We start from the raw sequence: 21902 nt of genomic DNA, 5'->3' as shown, positions 1-21902 counted from the left end.
ACTTAATTCATGAATTAAAAACAAAATTCAATAATAAATTTAAAACTATTTACAACAAATTTTGGAAAAAAAATTATCTTGTGAAGAAAAAGTTTCTCAAATATTTACCAAAGAATTGCACAGATTATAAGATTTGAATTATAAATGTCCAAATTTTAAGTAACTGCTTAGAAACAACAGTTTTCAAGTTAATCAGAATTTTGCAACCGGATAAAATTTTAGTTGAAGAAAACAATGGTTAGAACTAATTTGTGACATATTTACTGACAACCTACCCGAAAACATTACACAAAAGACTGATCAATATCGTAATTATTGAATTTACATCATGATTAAGCTATGATGTAGACAATAATTCTAAAACGGCTGCAACAGTAAAACTGTTTCATTAAACGAACTCTAAAAGGAGTAATATTGAGGCTACTACCACTTCTAAGTAGTGAAAATTGAAGCTTATTAAAAGAGCTTTACGGTGCATTTTACCGAACTTCAATATTTTGTCTAGTTCAGTAATTATACCAAGTTGAAGTAGTAAAAACATCAATTTTTACGATTTTCAAAATTTCAAAATCCTGTCATTTCCAAATTACTCGCCCGATTAAGCTCATCTTCGAACTTAACCTTGGTCTTGATCGATAGATAAAGCATGCTGAGTTTGAGAAGAATCGGTCATAAATTGAAAACGCTATCGTGCTGACAAGCCGCGTTATATCGAGCATATATATATATATATATATATATATATATATATGTATATATATATATATATACAGTATATATATATATATATATATATATATATATATATATATATATATATATATATAAATACATACATATATAAACTTTTGAACTATATATATTTTCTGACTCAGCTCGACAAACTAAGTCAGAAAATGGCTAAATTTTTTAGATTTGTGCCACGAGGACGGCTGCAATAGTTAGATTTTTATAAAATCTACTAATAATCTTTTCTGGACGTCCGTGTGTCTGTGTTTATGGATTGGTGTATGTGGCAGGGAAATTGCTCGAAAAAATCATTGTACTAATAATTTTTTTTTTAATATCTAAGGTAACACACCAAGGACTTTCTCAATTAATATGAGCGTTTAATTCACTGTCGTTAAATTATTATTTATAAAAAACTAATATATCTGTGCATTTTTTTGTATATCTATCTATACATTTTATTATAGGATTTTTTTCCTCACCTTAGAATTATGGCGCCACTAAACCATAGCAGAGTTTTCTGTTTTTTATTATTTTGCTATTTATATTTTATTTTAATCAATTTTATTGTGAAAAATGAGATTATGAGGCGTGCACTTTTGGATTTTCCAAACTTTTTATTATTTTTTCTGTTAGTAGATAATTATTTTAGTGCAAAGATAAAAGGATTTATTTGTATCAATTAAAATATTTGTTAATAGTTAACAAATCATTCATTAGAGACCACTTTTTAGTATTGAACAAATATATTTCTTAGTATTTAAAATGATTTGTTTGTATTCAATAAATCTGATATCCATTTATTAAATATTAATAGATCTTTTTAAATACTAAACAATATTTGTTAAGGATTAAAAAGTGGTCTCTAATAAATGATTCGTTAAATATTAACGAATATTTTAAACTATAAACAAATCTGGATCTCATTTCGAGAAATTGTAGCTAACCAATATTTTCAAATTGAATTTTAATAAAAAAAAAAACTTCTCAAAAGAGGACTTTAATAAGATTAAAATTTTTTCTCCTAATTTGTATTCTTCAATTCAAAAATTGAATTGAGAAAATTCAGTGCTCCGAATATTTAGCGTATTACATACGTGACAAATCATATTTTCCGCATATATGTCAAACCATAGAATATGGCTGGTACTAGTATTATTGGTGTTGTAGGATATATATTCCATGCGTTGGAAATATAGTATTATGGATGATCTGGTGAGCTGAGTACTGAGTAGAGATCGTGAACAAGGTTCAATTTACAATCCCGAAGTTCACTGCGCAGATAATGCATGTAGAATGATGATCACGGAATTGAGATATCGAGTTGTTATCATATATACTACTGTAATGTAAGTTGGGTGTGGAGTAGCAGAGCAGAGTGAGTGGAAATATAGAGAGATATTAGTGAATATCTGGATATGGATTCTGTTATGTATTCGTGGATTTAGTATCTATGTGTTATGTCTATGTATGATTTCAAGAGACTTACCGACAACATTGAGGTGAACGAAATGACTCATATGAGGGGTCGTCGAAACCTGACACTCGTATATTCCGCTGTCCCGCAATTGAGGGAACTTTATTTGGAGTGTCCAGTCGTCCGAGTGTACGTTGTGAATAGCACGAAACCGCTGGTCACTCGTGTATGTGTAACGTCCAATTGTCAGGAGATGAATGTCTCTATGTCGCACCCACGACACTTGCAATGCCACCTGAAACAAATATAAACACAATTTTTTTTAAAATTATTACTAAAATAAGAAGCTAAAAATAAAAAAGGCCATTCGACAGCCGAAATGAAAGTAGATTTCATGATGAATAATAAAAATACTACTAGGGTTGCATACGAAAAAAAAAAAAAAAATAAATTTCTGTTCGATTAAACAACAATGACGTCAAAACGAATGCAAAAGTAAAATTTCATTAAATCTGTTTGAGAAAGCAGGTGATTTTTGGCCTAGACTGATAATGAGGTACACAAATTAAAGCTTATTTAATAAGCTTTCAGGTGCCGTTCATAGAATTTTGATAAGATATCGCGTTCAATTGTAATTGCACGAAAATACGGTAAAAGTGAAAATTTTTGTGATTTTTGAAAATTTTTGAATTGCTATTATTCCTAAACTATTTAATTTGGAGAAATAAATAAGTACAAAAATTGAAGCTTATTAAATAACCTTTCAAATACAATTTACAGAAATTCGATAGAATGTCGCGTTCCATTGTTATTTCACGGAAATAAGGTAAAAGTGAAAATTTTTTACGATTTTTGAAAATTTTTAAATTGCTCTCATTTCTAAACTAATCGACAGATTTGGCTCATCTTAGAACTTAACCTCGGAAATCGTCCTAAGAATAAGTAGGTTACGTTTTTTTGAGATCCGTATAGAATTACGGAAGTTAGAGAAGAGACAATGCCGATTATATCGTATATATATATATTAGGGTGTGCCAAAATGTAACTCCCGTGGAGAACCTTTTAAAATTGGAATTTTGAGTTCCGCTTTTAACAGGGGCTGCGTTTGGGCATTTCCTGAGATATTTTGGAGAGAAACGATGTATTTGATTTTCATAGAATTTTTTAACAGAAGCTTAGTTTGGGCATTTCCGGTGAAAATTCAAAATTTGGCCGGAAGTACCCAAACTAAGCTTCTGTTAAAAAATTCTATGAAAATCAAATACATCGTCTCACTCCAAAATATCTCAGGAAATGCCCAAACGCAGCCCCTGTTAAAAGCGGAACTCAAAATTCCAATTTTAAAAGGTTCTCCACGGGAGTTACATTTTGGCACACCCTAATATATATATATATATATATATATATATATATATATATATATATAAATACATACATATATAAACTTTTGAACCATATGCATTTTCTGAATCCGCTTGACGAGCTGAGTCGAAATATAGCAAAATTTTTCAAAAGTTCCGTCATGAGGACTAATGCAATAGTTAGATTTCTATGAAATCTACTAAAAGACCAATCATGTAAGTGACAGGACCACCCAAAAAAACTAATTGAAATGATTTCTTTTGCCAACTAAAAAACACCAGCTTGACCTAAAATCTCGGAATAAAACATCGGCATAAAAAATAATAAAAGAAGCTAAGTAATCTGGGCGACAAAACAAAAAAAAAAATAAGGACAGTGAAAAAAAAATAAATAGCTTGTTATATTTTGCGTTTACGTCGACAAGAAAGCTGTTAACAAGAGCCATGAATGAGGATACGTGTCACTGAAAATGCGAGGACGTATCTTGTGTTTTATTTCCTCTCTTATCTACAAAATTTTTTGCTTTCTCCATTTCAACCGCAAGTTAACGGTTTTTCCCCAGTACTGGGGATTTATGATCTGTATCTACGTGGACAACGTTATTAACCACTATTATACTGATTTTACTTATAATTCGTTGCGTAAGCGTTAAAAAGTGCTCTTTTCAAAAATTTTTTTTCATCCTTTTTTGGTATGAAGCGTTTTGATCTTCCGATAAAATATCCCCGGACAAAATATCTCCGAGACTAAATGAGGAGCTGATTTTCAAAAGGGTATCTTTTCATATTTTAGAAGACTAGTTTTCGGAACTTTTAAATATTAATTACTTCGAGAATAATAAAGATTTATAATTGAAAATCGAATCGCAGCTTCATAACTGATAGCACTTGATAGTTAAATTAAAATAAATTCAATACAAATATTTATAATTGAAGATAACCAGTTTTTTGTCTCGATTAATCAAAAATAAAAAGATACCCTTTTGAGACTCAGCTCCTCAAATATCACACAAATTCCATGATAAAAGGGCACAACAATATTTTAAGTTTTTGTAAAGTCGTGCTACGAATATTTGTTGAAATTCCATTAATAAGTGTTAAAATAAAATTGATAATTTTTTTCAAATTTATTGTTTTGAATTGTTTTATTAAAAATTTAATTATTCAAGATATTTTATCCAGGGATATTTATTTTGGGGATATTTTGTCCATGGATATTTTGTCGGAGGATCAAAAATCATGACACCTCCCCCTTTTGCAATTATTTTCATTAGTACAATCTTGTTAGTATACACGTAAAAAATTTCATTTGGTCGCCATTTATTAACAAGAAAGTACAGTACTATTAAAAAAATTTTCTTGACACATGAATTTTTGATACTCATTGAAAAATATTCAAATTTTCATACAACTGCTGACATTTTCCGTCAAAATGCTTGACAATGAAGACCAGAAAGAATGAAATATCTTCAATTCACCTTTCTCTTAATAATTGTTCTATTTAACGCCCCACATACAAGAGGTTATATTTGCGGAGTTTTCCTCTTTATTCATATTTTCACTATGCTCAGTTCAGCTCAACTCTGCTGTGTGTCAAGTATGCATTACATTGTTATGTATGTTATATGTCACTAAGGGTTGCGCAGCGCGGATTTCCGTACTTTGAAGTTGTTACACGCATTTCCCATGGATAAACTTTCTCAGTACATAGAACACAAAGCGTAAGGTGGAAATTGAATTAGTGTTTAAACCTCTCTAGGAAATTTATATACACATACATTAATATTTTAGCATGTATAAATTTAATTATGTGAATTTCACGATTTGGGTGATGATTATTTTATTGGATTTTCCGGTGAAAATTTTATTAATTACTTCGATTCTTTGAAAATAGGCAACTGTATTGATAAAGGAAGTTGAAAAATTGAAAACTAATATTTTAGTATTGCTGATATTATTATTGACATCGAGTTATTAATAAGATTCATTAAAAATCATTCTTAAATGAAAATAACATTTATTATAAGTTGACAAGTATTTATCAGCTTAATACTTTGTCAATAGTTCACAAGAATAATTAAAAAATTACCTGATATCTTGTGAACTATTGACATTTTTAAAGATATAAGCTCATCCTGACATTACACTCATCAAGACCTTTCATTTAAGTACCCACATCAATTTTTCATATATACATATTAGGGTGGCGCAAAAAAACCGACTATTTTTTTTTTGAGTCTCGAGTGAAAAAATGTTAGTTTTTGATGTTTTAAGAGCCCTCACCAAAGGAAAGCTTAAAAAAAAATTTTTAAGAGGTCACTCCAAATTTTTTAAAATTTCAAAAATCGAATTTTTTTTTTTTTTAATTTTTTTTTCTCGTTACGGTATAATTTTATAGACCAAAAAAAAATGAGTTTCTGAAAGTTTCAGTTCAAAATTTAAATTTTGAAAGGTCGCTCATAATTTTTTTTTTTTCTTTAATTAGTCATATCGCCGACTTTAAGTGTTGGGAGTGGTACGTTAGGGTCTTTTTGGTTTGAAAAAATCTTAACCTACGCGGCAAGGTCAAATCTCAACCAAGCTGGTTTCTAAGACCAGCTTGGGATTCGAACCCACGCCTGGCAGTTGATTAAATAAAATTATTAAATTAAAAAAAAATTATATTTTCTATGTTGTGCTTGATTTTTAGTTCATCTAGTGATGTATTTTTATCGATTATTGTACTAAATAAAAAAAAAAAATGCATGATATTTTAATTTGAATAGTAAAAGGTCGCTCGAAAAAATCTAAACTAATGCACTAATAAATTGAAAAAAATTATGAGCGACCTTTCAAAATTCAAATTTTGAACTGAAATTTTCAGAAACTTATTTTTTTTTAGTCTATAAAATTATACCGTAACGAGAAAAAAAATAAAAAAAAAAAATTCGATTTTTGAAATTTAAAAAAATTTGGAGCGACATCTTAAAAATTTTTTTTTAAGCTGTCCTTTGGAGAGAGCTCTTAAAACATCAAAAACTAACATTTTTTCACTAGAGACTCAAAAAAAAAAATAGTCGGTTTTTTTGCGCCACCCTAATACATATATATATATAAATATATATATATATATATATATATATATATATATATATATATATATATATATATAAAGATATAAGCTCATCCTGATGTTACACTCATCAAGTCCTTTCATTTGAGTACCCACATGCATTTTTGATATATTTTTCATATATACACATATATAATATATATAAATATATGAAAAATTGATGTGGGTACTTAAATGAAAGGTCTTGATGAGTGTAACATCGGGATGAGCTTATATCTTTAAAAATGTCAATAGTTCACGAGATACAAGGTCATTTCTTAATTATGTATCTAGAGACAGAGCATTTTCAAATGCAGCCTCAATAATTATCATAACAAATTAAGTATTGATAAGAATGATATGAAACTAAAATTATTAATTTTAGTTAGTAATGGAAACAAAATAAATGGGTAATTATTTTTGAAAATGAAGTCTCACATAATTAAAGACACACTATCATGACATGTAAAGCACAATAAAGTTGATGTTGCAAGACAGCGCATGACTCGACAAACTCTAAGTACAAATAAATAAACATTAAACATAGACTGAGTATCGCGCAAAGCGAGATGTTACTTTTGTGGTAACAAACTGTGATGGCAGTTTGCTTTAGATGCATATTATAAATTACGGGTGCATAAACGAGTAAAGATACAATACGTTGTAATATACAGTTGAGTTAGTCAGACACATACTGAACGGTATCAACTTCATCGCATCGTTTCCCTTAGTTCTTCAGTCTCTCCCTTTCTCTCTATATATACTAGTAGAACAACTAAGCGAATAGTACAACAGTAATATATATATATACGTTTCCAGACACTACATCCCATACGCTTATCTCCTACCGGATACTGCTATATACAAACTCCTATCGAACAACGATGAACTTCCTGAGAAGGTTAAAACTTTGGAGAGACGGTGAAAAAAAAAAATATTGGAATACACTCGCCAACACGGTTATTATCTCATAACCCACCAACTCCCATCTGCTGTAAAAACTTTTTCCCGCTGAGAGTCTCTCTCGTTGATAATAATTCAACGTTCGATACCCTCGAGAAAGTCTTAATAAAAAAATATTGTATTTTGTGTAATCTAACTGAAACTCGCAAATTTTATTTTATTTCTTGAAGTTTAGTTTTTTTTTTAAATTTAATAGAATTGAAATTGGAATATTGCAGACTAAATATTTTATTTATTCATTTATTTAATTTAGATGCCAAGGCAATAGCCAAATGGCAAATGATACAAAATCAAAATTTATTTAAGTCAAGAAAATTTTTTTGTTTTGAGAAAATTTAGCCTCTTGCTCCAAAAAATTTAGTTCTTGATAAAAATTAATTTTCTTGTCTTGAGAAAATTTTTCTCTTGCTCCAAAAAATTAAATATAAAGATAGAAGTAAATTTTCATCAATATTTTTATTGATTAACATGTCAAATGGGAAGATCAAATAATATTTCATCATTTTTTTTCATTCAATATGTATAATTGCACGCTAAAATAATATAAAATGGGTAGGGTAAATACCCCCATAAATGGACGGTTAAGCAAACTCTCGTATTCTATTAAAAAAACAATATAGTAATATACAGATAAGTTGTGATAAAGTAAATTATATTTATGTAAAAATATATAATTAACCAGGAAAAAATAAGTAAAACTTCGTAAAACGTTGTAGTAATTAATAAAAAAGAAAAATGTAAGAAAAAGTCCAAAACCCCAGTAGATGGACAAAATCTCCAGTAGATGGACAGTCAATACCAATAGATGGACACTACTTACAAGCGATATTTTCGATTCATTATTTATATCAGAAATAATTAATTTATTAATTTTTTCCACTAAAAAATAAAGCTTGATAAAATTAAAGAGAAAAGGTGATAAATCGGATGGTAATTTTCAAAATACATCATAAAGTAATTTTATTAATTTTGAACACGTGATGCTTTCTCATGTAAAGTAACATACAAAATATATTAATATGAAGAATACTAATAATTAATAAATTATCAATATAAATTTATAAAACACAACGTTGAAAACGTTATGTTGTCTTCTTCTTCCTTTTAATAGGTCTGTTCTCTTTTAATTTTAAATTTCCTTCTCTCAATTTTCTCTTTTATTCTGCGTTTTCTTTTTTCTCTTCAATTTCTTCAATAATCATAATAATACTTTCATTTCCAGTACATGTCTGTTTGCTATAATCTTTACTCTTATTCTCACATTGATCCACCAATAAAATTAAAAAAAAAAAAATAAGAAAATTCATCATATAAACTCAATGTCCATCTATTGGATAAAGGTTAGAAAAGTGTCACCAATAGATGGACACTAAATTCTATTATTTCTTTTCGATTTTATCATTAAAATATTATATTTCTAGCTTTGTTAGTGAAATATAAGCGTAATTATATGTACAAATCTTACTTTTTTTCTTATTTTTAATAATAATAATAAATAATGTCCACCAGCTATCTGCCACACGCTTACTAGTGGTGGCGCTCTTGGAGCAAAACCTCGAGACGTCCAATTTAAATAATTTTTTTAAACTATTATTATAAATAAAAAGTTAAAAAAAAATTACTTTTCGCTCTCAGAACTACTTGTAGGCATAAAAAAATATGACTACACGGAAAGAACAATAACCCACTGTACATCCTCGTATAGTATACTCCGTGGTATTTGTAGTGAAAAAAAATTTCAGACTATAGTCAATATCCTTCAAAGTATACTAAATTATTTTTGGACTGTACTCAGTGAAGTCTCCGATTTAATCGATTAATTTTTCTGGTTATATCGTGTAAAACTTCACGGGATATAATCTGAAAAATTATTTTGTGTAAATTAAATTATACTCTGTTGAAATTTGGATTATGCCCACGGTGACTCCGCCAATTTTTTTTCTAGCGCCTGCGCACTTATCTATTATGTATTTTAAATATTAGGTTAGTCAAATATTGTTTTAAATAATTATTACATACATCAAAAACATTTAAGGAGCATTAAAGCACAATTTTTTCGATAATTTGGGGTTAAAAATCTTTTTTTTCTTTTCTTAGACTTTTTGAACTTAAAAATGTTAGGCTAAGAAAAAAATATTTTCACATATCAAAATATATAAATAGTCACACACTCATATAATTCACTGATTATATTTTAATTAATGTCCAATATGCTGATTGACTATAACTCACAAATTATAAACAGCACTTTACGCGCAGGCCCTAGAAAAAAAAATGGCGGAGTCACCGTGTGCATAATCCAAATTTCAACCGAGTATAATTTAATTTACACGAAATAATTTTTCAGATTATATCCCGTGAAGTTTTACGCGATATAACCAGAAAAATTAATCGATTAAATCGGAGACTTCGCTGAGTACAGTCCAAAAATAATTTAGTATACTTTGAAGGATATTGACTATAGTCTGAAATTTTTTTTACTACAAATACCACGGAGTATACTATACGAGAATGTACAGTGAGTTATTGTTCTTTCCGTGTACTTAAAATTTTTGTTCTTAAAACTAATGTAATTGCTTCTAGAATTAATATCTGTCCATCTATTGGGGGGTGTCCATCTATTGGGGTATTTATATTTGTACAAAATTCTTGCCGTAAGATGGACGGTGTGGCTTAATGTATATAGAATAAGCGAAAGGAAATTTAGTATAGACCGGATAGCTCAAATGGTAGAGTAGCCGATATGTCTTCGGAAGGTTCTGGGTTCGAATCCCAGTCCGAGCTATCTAATAATTTTTTCTCGCATATTCTATAAACTCACATTAAGATGATCCTTTCCACATTCCTTTCTCAATCCTTTCCTACCAATATCCTGTTACGTGAATGTGGAACGCTTCACGTAATAATTACCGTAACTCCTATTCTTTCCCGCTTCACAGCATTATTTGTATTTGTAAATATACCAAATATTCTCGAGAAAAATTTTCTCAAGGTGAGAAAATTTTTTTCTCAGCTGAAGTAGGTGGCGCTGCTTCCCTAAAGTATCTAAAAATCTTGAGATTAAGGCGCGCAGTAGCCCTATCGGATCCGGCCCTTGCTTACCAAAGCATTGGACCGGGTTCGAGTCCGGCGTACACCAATGAATATTTTCAATATTTATGTGTATTATTCTGCTCAACCCAAAAAATAAAACGAGTTCCAATCTCAAAAAGTTAAGCCCCTACCGTAGTCGCTCATGATCTTAGTAGTTAATGCGACTTTAAAAACAAATTAAAAAAAAAAAAAAAAAAAAAAAATCTTGATCAAATATAAAAATTTATTGTATCAAGTATTTATGATAATTTGAATTAAGAAAAAATGACTTCCACCAAGAATAGAATTCCAAGAAAAATTTTTACTCCAGCCAACACAACTTCGGTCTTCCTTCAGGCACCCGTAAATTTTCTTGAGCCAAAAATTTTGTTCTTCAGTCAAGAAATTTTTCTTTCTGTGTGCAGTTAACACCAATCTAATGATTTGAAACATCATCAGTGATACCAGGTAAAAATCTCTCTTTTATAATTGATGAAATAATGAATGAATTTTCGTAGGAGGCAGTTTAAAAATTAGTTAAACGACGAACACGTTCTAAGGAATATATATGTTATATACGATGATCACTTAAGAAGGGCATCGGAGACTTTGGATAGTTTTATAATTTATATTGTTGAAGAGCTATGAAAATTCCTGGCAGTATCTAAAATTTTTCTGACAATAGAAAGCTCTCAAAAGTTAAACTTATAAAAGTGGTAAGTTGACTATTAAAAAATAAATTAGGGGCATTAAACCATTTATTAGGTTGTATTTGTTATTATGTCGGTACAGTGTATATTAGATTTTATTATATGGTATCATTAAAAAAATAAAAGGGGAAGTCATAAGGCTGAAAGCATTAAAGCTCAACGTCTCTTGGTTTAAGATCCTACCCTACCGAAAGACAATTTTATTAAACGCTATCAGATGCCGTCAAGCCAAGTGCATCTTAACGTTGTGGTCTCCGTGGTTTTCTTTGGTAATTTCGTACCAACCAGATAAAGTCGTAAAAAATATTCATAACTATCTTTAAGCTTGATAATCTTATAATACTCTCGTTTTCTTAATCCCTTCAAATACTTAAAGGAAAAAAAATTTAATTAAATAAATAAATTACTTTCTCCTGTGATTTTATTGATTAATTCAGATTTTAATTAAAGAAAATTTATAATTACGATAATTTTTTTTTTTTAGATCCAAAATTAGTTAGAAATAATTTTCAAAAGCTGTTTTTCATATCACAAATATTGATTTCGATTTAAATTTTATTAGTTCACGATTATCTATCGAGCTTTCATTAAATTTTCACTTGAATCCATTTTTTTTACTGAAATATTTTCTACAAGCTGCAAATGATTGTTACTCCAAATTTCTTGTAGAGAAATTATTTTTTACAAAGTAAACTTTTTAATAAAAACCGTCGATAAACAAATTAGAACCAGTGGAAACTCTGAATTCCGGAAAAAATAGACCCAAAAAAATTTTAAACTTATGAAAAATTCATATTATTTTATTTAAATTATTATAAAATAAAAACAATAATAATAATAATAATGAAATTTTTTTATTTTTTTTTTTATAAAAAAAATGGAGCGATCATTCTGGGGGTGCTTATTTTTCAGGAAAATTGTGGGTGTGATGTACAATTATAATTATTATTATAATTTTTATTTTATAATAATTATAATGGAATAATATGAATTTTTCATAACTTTAAAATTTTTTTCAGGTCTATTTTTTCCGATTACGTGAGCTTTGATAAATTTACAATATAAAAATATAAAAAGATTGAAAAGTTCAAGTAAAAATCAGTTAACGCTTTTAAATTTAATCGTTTGTAAGAATATCAACGTTCTTTATTGACAAACAAAAAATTTTTTGTTATGTTTTCGTTTTACATTATATTAAAATGCATCTATTTACTTCCTTTGCTTTTAAACCGGTGCGGTGAATTAATTAAACCACTTTATAACAAAGGACTATTGTCTTAATTTTAATATTGTTCGCTTCATTCAAAAGCGTAGCTTCCTTCAAAAGAAGCAATTAATTATTATTAATTAACTAGTTACAAAAAAAAATTGTTTTAATGTTTCTCCGTTAGTTGTAAAATATTGATAAGGTGTTACACTAAAATTTAAAAAAAAAGCCAATTGTTTTATTTTATTTTTTAAATAAAAAAATTATTTAAAAATTAAATTTTTTAATTTTAATTTAATTCTTAAATTTTTAAATTCAAATTTTTTAATTTTAAATTATTTAAAAAATTAAATTTTTAAATTCAAATTTTTTAATTTTAAATTATTTAAAAATTAAATTTTTATTTTGTTTTTTAAATATAAAAATTATTTAAAAATTAAATTTTTAAATTTTAATTTAATTCTTAAATTTTTAAATTCAAATTTTTTAATTTTAAATTATTTAAAAAATTAAATTTTTAAATTCAAATTTTTTAATTTTAAATTATTTAAAAAATTAAATTTTTATTTTATTTTTTAAATATAAAAATTACAGAAAAATCTGTTAAATTTTTTTTTTTTGGATTCCAAAAAAAATTTATTTAATAAGTGCCAAAAATTTTTAAAATAATCAAAACAATAATAATAACCACCTTAATTAATGTATCGATTTGGAAACATGAGAACCCATTGGAATCGAGCATTAGCAGAATATAAATCTTACAGTAGAAATCGATCAGTTACTATCGCAATTAGAATCTTCATATGTATAGAGAAATGTTTCCTGTTTCTCATTCGGCTTCCGGCCATTCCGCGAATCCGAAGTATACATCAGGCTTTACCGGTGTACATACAGATGCGAGGCAGGGTTAGATTCATACAGTTACTAACTATGACCCATAGCAGTGCTTTGAGCCGTAATGGGACTCGAATATTCCCAGGAGTTTGCGGTGGTATAGCCGACGATTTAGCATCACTCGCGTGTCTCTTTTCTCATCTATATCTCATTCACTTTGCTCACTCTCTCGTTCTATTCCGCTTTACTTCTCGAATCTCCGATCTCGAATCTTCCTCTTACTCACGCTCACTAACGGCTTTCCGATTCCTCACGAGATTTATCCCAATGGATTTCCGCTTCTAGGTAATGTCTACTGTCGACACAATTTAAATATCTTACAATCACATTTTATCATTGGTTAATTGAGTATTGCTTCATTGGCAATTAACTAATCCAAGTGCTTGAGAGCTACTGATCTATCTCTAGTAATTTAAAGAACAATTACAATAGTTTTGCAAACAAATATTCATGATTTTAAGACTATATATGTCGCAATTATTTTCATTTAGATAGAATTTAGAAAATTAAAAAAAAATTTTACATAATGTTAGAAAAATAATTTTTTACTAGCAACCTTGCTGTTACTATGTGAACTATAAATAAATAAAATTTTGCTTTATTATATAATGAATTTTGTTAAATTGCACTGTATTTTCTTAACTATTGACGTTTTTAAAGATATAAGCTCATCCCGATGTTATATTCATCAAGAGCTTTCATTTGAGTACCCACATGCATTTGGATATATTTTTCATATATACATATATATAATATATATAAATATATGAAAAATTAATGTGGGTACTCAAATAAAAGGTCCTGATGAGTGTAACATCAGGATACGCTTATATTTTGAAAAATGTCAATATTTCACAAGATAAAAGGTAATTTCTTAATTATTGATATTTTTAAAGATATAAGCTCATCCCGATGTTACACTCATCAAGAGCTTTAATTTGAATACCCACATGCATTTTCATATATTCATATATATATAGATATATATAAATATATGAAAAATTGATGTGGGTATTTAAATGAAAGGTCTTGATGAGTGTAACGTCAGAATGAGCTTATATCTTTAAAAATATTATTAATTGATAAGATACAGTGTAATTTCTTAATTATTGACGTTTTTAAAGATATAAGCTCATCCCGATGTTATACTCATCAAGAGCTTTCATTTGAGTACCCACATGCATTTTCATATATTTTTCATATATTCATATATATATATATATAAATATATGAAAAATTGATGTGGGTATTTAAATGAAAGGTCTTGATGAGTGTAACGTCAGAATGAGCTTATATCTTTAAAAATATTATTATTTGACAAGATACAGTGTCATTTCTTAATTATTGATGTTTCTAAAGATATAAGCTCATCCCGATGTTATACTCATCAAGAGTTTTCATTTGAGTACCCACATGCATTTTTTATATATTTTTCATATATGCATATATATAATATATATAAATATATGAAAAATTGATGTGGGTACTCAAATGAAAGGTCTCGATGAGTATAATGTCAGGATAAGCTTATATCTTTAAAAATTTCAATAGTTCTCAAGATACAAGGTAATTTTTTAATTATGTATCTAGAGATAGAGAATTTTCGAATGCAGCTTAAATATAGAGCAGCATAAATATAGATTATATAATCCGAATAAATAAAAGACAATAATTATTTTTAACTTTTTACTTGTCAGTGACGATTTCCAATTTTAAAATAATTCATCTCCACAATTCATTGAGTATTTTTTTCCCATTATATTTATTCATCAGATAATCGGCTTATGAAATGTAACATTTAAAAATTAATTGGCAGGATTGATAATTAAAATTCAATGATAATAAAAAGTAGCTTATACAATTTTATAGCTCATACTTATGAAAATTATTTGTACTCACTGAATGAGAATTATGTATCAAGCTTTGGAAGCATCGGCTTTAATATTACATAATATTTTACGTAATTCGAGCTCACTCCACAAGAATATAGAAGAGCTGAATATAATTCTTGAAAAAATTAAAAATGAAATAAAATTCTTAGAGTGGCTCGGTTGTAAAAAAAAATCTGGCTGATCCTTGATGGAAAATCGCACAGATGCATTGGCTTTACCGAACTCTTGAACTTACTCGCAGAGAATCTGATACCGAGTGGAGTGAGCGAGTCAGATAAATCCCCAGGCTTATACTCAGATCGGAAGGTATCGATAGGAGACTAAATCGATCGGAGATCTGAATTTTACAAGCATCGAGGGGAAGAGATAAATAAAATAAAAAAAAATCAAATGACTTCACAAATAATTTTCCCGTTCAAGGATCAACAATTTTTTTGTTCGAAAAATAAAATATTATTTTTTTTTTACATATATTTTCCATCCCGGATGATGAAAATGGTATAGTAAAAAGCTCAACGTGCCGTTATGAGGTAATGATATTTTTTATCATCCAGTTTGTAAAGAAACGGAGAAAAGAAGGATCAACACTACTTAGGGAGTAAGAAAGATTAACATTTATAAAAGTATTAAAAATATATTCATCATAAATTGTTATTGAATGCTAATGCATAGCCGGGAAAATTATTCAAAGACTTTTTAGACATTTTTGAGAGTTGAAATGTTATAAAGACCTCATTAAGTGGAATTTTGGATTATGTATCTAGTAATTTAATGGCTGCATTATGCTGGAAGTTATGTAAAGAAAAATGAAGTTTGATTAAAAAATTTTTTGAACTGTAATTGATCCCTTAGTTTTTTATTGCTTGGCTAGAAAAGAAAAATAAAAAGTTTTTACACACTTTTGATTCTTAAAGAAATTAAAGTAACTCAAAATATTTAAAATTTGAAAAATTAATAAAAGACATGACTTGTGTGAGCTTCTATTTTAAATTATGCATAATTCAGCAGATATTTGACTACTTTTTAGGTTTTTTGGGACCAATTTGAGGTTTTTTAGGACAAATAAATTAGAACCAAAAAAATATTAGCAAGAAATTTTTCACAATTGAATGCTCATAATTATTAATTATAATTAACTCTTAGTTAGATATATATTAAGATAAATTAATGTTTTGTCTATTTCGTAATTTTATTTTGCAAATAATTGATCATATTTTGTAATATTATTTTGTTCATTTTTAAAATATCGTGCAATTATATTGATTTCTTGTTTTATTTTTGAGATCTTGACAAAATCTCAATAAATTAAATTAAAAAGTTTTATTTTATTTAACATAAGTTCAATTAATTTAAAATACTAGTAACTCTATTTATTGATTGAATTTTTCTGAAGACGATCATATAATAATTTATCTGTTGAAAAAATTCAAAAAAATGTCAAATATTTGTTCATAATGCCAAAATCAAAAACATTTTGTCTCAAATAAATTTTATTTGAAAAGTAATGAACAATAAAAAAAATATTATGGCTCTTTGAAGCTATCAGAATATTATATCAAGTCAATTTTATTATTCCGAATTGCCAAAGAAATTATGTATGACATAAGGCTATAAAACAAAGATTGTAATCAAATAAAATTTCTCCTTTATTTCGTTTCATCAATCATAATCAAGCCAAAATTCAAAGCTAATTTTCAATCGAAATCAATTCTGATAGATTTTATGCAAAAAGATTAAGCCAATTTATTGTAATAAATTTTGAGTTTAAAATTCTTTAAAAAATAAAAAATACACTACAGATATACACTGAAAAAAAAATTAACTTGATTCGAGAGAAAAATTCTTGAGCCAAGAAAATAATTTGAAGAGGGTAATTTTTTTGAATCAAGATGAAAAATACTTAAATCAAGTAAAGTTTCCTTAATTCAAAAAAACTATATTCAAATCAAGAAGATTAAGTTCTTCAAAATTATATACTTCATGGAAAGAACAAGATGACACTGGATATCATCCCAGATTATACTGAGTGAAAAAAAATTTTAGATAGTAGCTAGTATAATCCTGATGACAATGAGTATGATCCAGATATCACGCAGTATAATCTGGATTTCTTTAACTACAATCTGAAATTTTTTTTCATCAGAAATATCACCGAGTATAATCTGGGATGATATCCAGTGTCATTTTGTTCTTTCCGGGTTGATTTAAGAAATTTTTTTTTCAGTGTATATTAACGACACTTTAAAGTGACGAGAAAAAAGTTTTAGAATTTCAATGAAGAAATTATAATATACATTGTGACAATTAATGGATCATTAAAGTAGTCAACCGCACTAAATTTCCAATTGTTGTATTCGTTGACCCAAATTCAGTGATACGCGGCAAACTATTGCTGTTGCTTTCGCGCGATCCATGTATGTTTAATGTGTGTAAGTGTGCCTATGTATATGTGCATTATGTGTATAAATATATATTGCTGACGGAGAGTAACACTCTGGATGCAATTTGGTTGGCACCAGTGGGATACATTGGATTATAGACCGTGGATGTACACAATTGTTGTACGGTTGATCGCCTAAATCTCATTTAACTAGGTGCGATAGTTTCGTGATAATCCCATTCTACGAAAACTTATTAACTCGAGTTTCATAGTTACTCTTTTGTTTTTTATGATGCTCTTACAACGATGTTACCACAATTGAAGCGTGTTACAGTTGATGTAAATTTAAAAAGATTGGAAAATCCAAAAGTGCACGCCTCATAATCTCATTTTTCATTATAAAATTGATTAAAATAATATACAAATACTTTTAAATCTTTCGCGCCATTCTCCACCCAGAAAAGAAAGGTAATGCGCATGTATTGTAAACGAACCTTACTTACATAGATATAGATATACAAACGATTAGTGGATTTTTAGTTTATTGCTAATTATAAATAAACTACATTGAATTAGACCGTGATCTTCGAAAGGACTTGGTTTTAAATCGTACTGAAGCGTATAAAAAATAAATGGACTTGATCAGTTAAGTTTTTCGGCAGTTATCGTGATCACGCCAGTTTTCATACATACATTTGACAGCCGGACATCCACGGAATAATTATTTTAAACATTTTTTTTATTTATTTAAAAAGCAAAATGTCTTTTGAAAATGTCATGTGTTGAAACTAGTGTTTTTTTATTACATTTATGTGTAAATATTGTTCTACAAGTGCGATAGAAAATAAATAGAGACAATTTTAGTTCAAGAAATCGCTTGATTTTTGTAAGGCAAGTGTAGAGCACAACCTCATCCGCTCCGCTTATGAGGCGTGCAAAACGTATGTAAATACTTTATAAGTAATTTATGTCTTAGAAAACATGGCCAGATATAATTCCTATCGCTGTAATTGATACTTAATAAGGAATTTTTAATAAATAAAATAAAAAAAGTTTATTTTTCATGGCAGTAATCACTGAAGTGCATTGAAAATTACATTTATAAATTGAATTGTATGAAAGAAAACTTTAAAGAGCTACTATATTAAATGAAAACAAAATGTCAAAGTACTAAAAAGTGTATTAACAATTTTATTTAATAATGTAAATTAAAAAACTTTTTCTTGAATAACAAACAAAAACAAACTAAGAAAAAAAAATAATTTAAAACGAAAAATAGATTATTCGTGGCTCTAGTTTAGTTTTAAAATCCCATTAACTTTTTGTTATTTTTATTTTTTAATTTTTTTCTTCCACAAAACTTTAGCTTAAGTGCTGTGAATTTTTTTTCTTAATAATTCCGAACTTTTTAGCCAAAGAAGACACCTTGCATTTTACACCGCGTTGTAAATATTATTGACACAAAAATTAATAGCCCGTAAAAACAGAATACTCAATTAAAATACTTTTATTATTATTTTTTTTTTTTCATTTATGGGAGGTCTATAAAAGTTAATATCTGTGTACAATAAATAATTAAAAATAAACAAGTGAAGCAACTACGGAATTTCTATCCGATGAAAAATGATACCTTTTCGAGCGAGTAAATTTTTAACAAAAGTATCATGGTCGCGAGTGAAAAACTACTTCTGTTACAGTACCGGTACAGTCTACTAAATATCCATTAATCCCTCTCGTTGCACTTTGTTCCTCCTAGTTTATTTTCTTTTGTTTATTTATACTTATATATATATTTTTTTCTATCATCCCAGAGGCTATTTTTCCATTTTTGTTTTCCTGATACACTAATAATACTCTTTGATTTATACGCTGGACATCAATACTATAAACTTTTATCCTTCTTGTTATTTTTATTATTTATAAAAAAATCTTCCTTGGTTGTTTTTTTATTAATTTTCCCTTCAAAATATTGTACAGTAAAAAAAACTACTTGATCAAATCAAAATATTCTTCTCAAGATTTTATTTAAATAACCAAAAATTGGCAGATTTATATTAACTTATATTTTGAATAAAGAAACTTTTATTTCAACCAAAAACACAAATTAATAAATCGAAGCAAAATTATTTCTAATTGAAAAGAATTTTCCTGGTTGAAGAATTTGATTTTATCGATTGAGAATAATATTATCTTGAAACAAGCAATAATAATTACCGATCGAAGGTAGTGATTTTTCAAGTCAAGAAGTCGAAAATAAACACAAGAAATTTTTAAAGGGTCACACGGAAAAAAAAAAACTCGACAAACTACAATGTAAAGGGTAGAAGTACCATTTGTGGCCACTGTACCGTTTATGGCCATTTATTGTTTAAATAAACTATAGAAATGAATTTATATTAATAAACCATTTCAAACTCGATTTGTTTCAACATAAATTTTTTAAAACTAGTTGAGCTCAACAAAAATATGGTTACAATATTATAATTTTTTATAAATTAATTCAAATCTTAACTGTCCAAAAACGGTCCTAAGGTGGCCAAAAACGGTACTTTTACCCAAATGTAACGTGGCGCTTCGTGATAAAAACTGGAAAAATTACAGTTTCAGATTGTAATTATTACGGATTTTATAAGAATTACCTTATAGAATGCAATATTTACATTGAAAGCTCTGAAAATTAACATTCAAAGTTTGAATTTAGAAAAATGTTATTTTAAACTGCAATTTTTCTAGTTTTTATTACGACGGGACACTTATTACTATTTATAATGTAATTTTTCGAGTTTTCTTTTTTCCGTGCACTCAGTTGACAGTCTTTAACGCTTCTTTTTAATTTTTTTGACAGCTCATGAAAATGTAGAAGCTTGAATTTTTTAATATAGTAAGTTAAAAATTTTCAGACCGAAATTTCCATAAAAATAAGTGTTACACCAAATTTTTCAATTACCTATCATATAATTATTTTTCAGTGCATCATACATACCAGTATCAAATAATCTAATGCAAAAATTTAATATGCATGCTTCAGTAATCAAAGTGACTTGTATACGAAATCAGTAAATACAGTATTTAGACGAATGCTAATGGGATTAAAATTGATTATCCAATTGTTGGAAAATTGCCAGTATCGTTCGGCTACTATCACTGTTGGTACTGTCAGTGGATTTATGATGAGCAGAGCTGCTCATGAGTGCATGACTGTACTTACAATACTCGACTCTCTTTTGATTTTACACCCATTGTATTTTTTATTTTATACTTGTACCTGCAGTTTACGGAGCAGAATTATTCATTTCGAAGTAGATGAAGTGTATGCTGTCGCTAAACAGACCGGTTTTATTTTCCGCGGATGTACTTGTCCATTTTAGTTCATCTGCATTACAGTGATTGTCCTTTGTTTGCTGTTTTGCCTTTAATATTATGCTTTTGCCTTCAATATTTTCATTACTCAAATCATAATCAGTAATTAGGTCATAAAGGACTAAAAAATTTCGAATATACACTGATAGAAGGTTTTAGTACGGAGTGCTAAACTGATTTAGTAACAAAATTTTTATTCATTTATTTGGGAGAAACAAATATTTTGTACCCATCAATAATATTTGTTACAGTTTAATAAATGATTTCTTTATATGAACAAAGCTTTATTAGATGGAAATAAATATTTAGTTCCACCAAATAATATTCAGTAACAGGTACACAGAAAAAAAATTTCTTGACTGGAGAATAAAATTCTTGGCTCAAGTAAATTTCCGGGTGCCCGAAGAAGACCGAAGTTATCTTGGCCGAAGTAAAAAATTTTCTTGAAATTCTATTCTTGGTGGAAGTAATTTTTTCTTAATTCAAATTATCATAAATACTTGATACAATCAATTTTTATATTGGATCAAGATTTTTAGATACTTCAGGGGAAGCAGCGCCACCTACTTCAGTTGAAAAAAAATTTTCTCACCTTGAGAAAATTTTTCTCTTGAATATTTGATACCCATTTTAGATTATTTTAGCACGCAATTCTACATATTGAATGAAAGAAAATAGTTCAATATTATTTGATCTTCCCATTTGACATGTTTGTCAATAAAATATTAATGAAAATTTATCATCGAGATATTTAATTTTTGGAGCAAGAGAAAAATTTTCTCAAGACAAGAAAATTTACTTCTGTCAAGAACTTAATTTTTGGAGC

At 27.7% G+C, this 21902-nt stretch overlaps 1 protein-coding gene across 8 annotated transcripts in view; it reads right to left on the bottom strand.

The window, feature by feature from the left end:
- Positions 1-21902, bottom strand: part of LOC123260105 (kin of IRRE-like protein 3) — a 325584-nt gene that overhangs the window by 93252 nt on the left and 210430 nt on the right. For all 8 annotated transcript variants that reach the window (XM_044721056.1, XM_044721055.1, XM_044721057.1 and 5 more), the window contains one exon: positions 2219-2441. In XM_044721056.1, coding sequence (XP_044576991.1) covers positions 2219-2441 — 223 coding nt within the window. The remainder of the gene's footprint in view (positions 1-2218; positions 2442-21902) is intronic.

This window comes from Cotesia glomerata, linkage group LG2 (genome assembly GCF_020080835.1).
Source record: "Cotesia glomerata isolate CgM1 linkage group LG2, MPM_Cglom_v2.3, whole genome shotgun sequence".
In the NCBI taxonomy this organism is placed as follows: Eukaryota; Metazoa; Arthropoda; class Insecta; order Hymenoptera; family Braconidae; genus Cotesia; species Cotesia glomerata.
The sequence above is the reverse complement of the archived record's forward strand: the minus strand, read 5'-3'. Positions and strand labels throughout refer to the sequence as shown.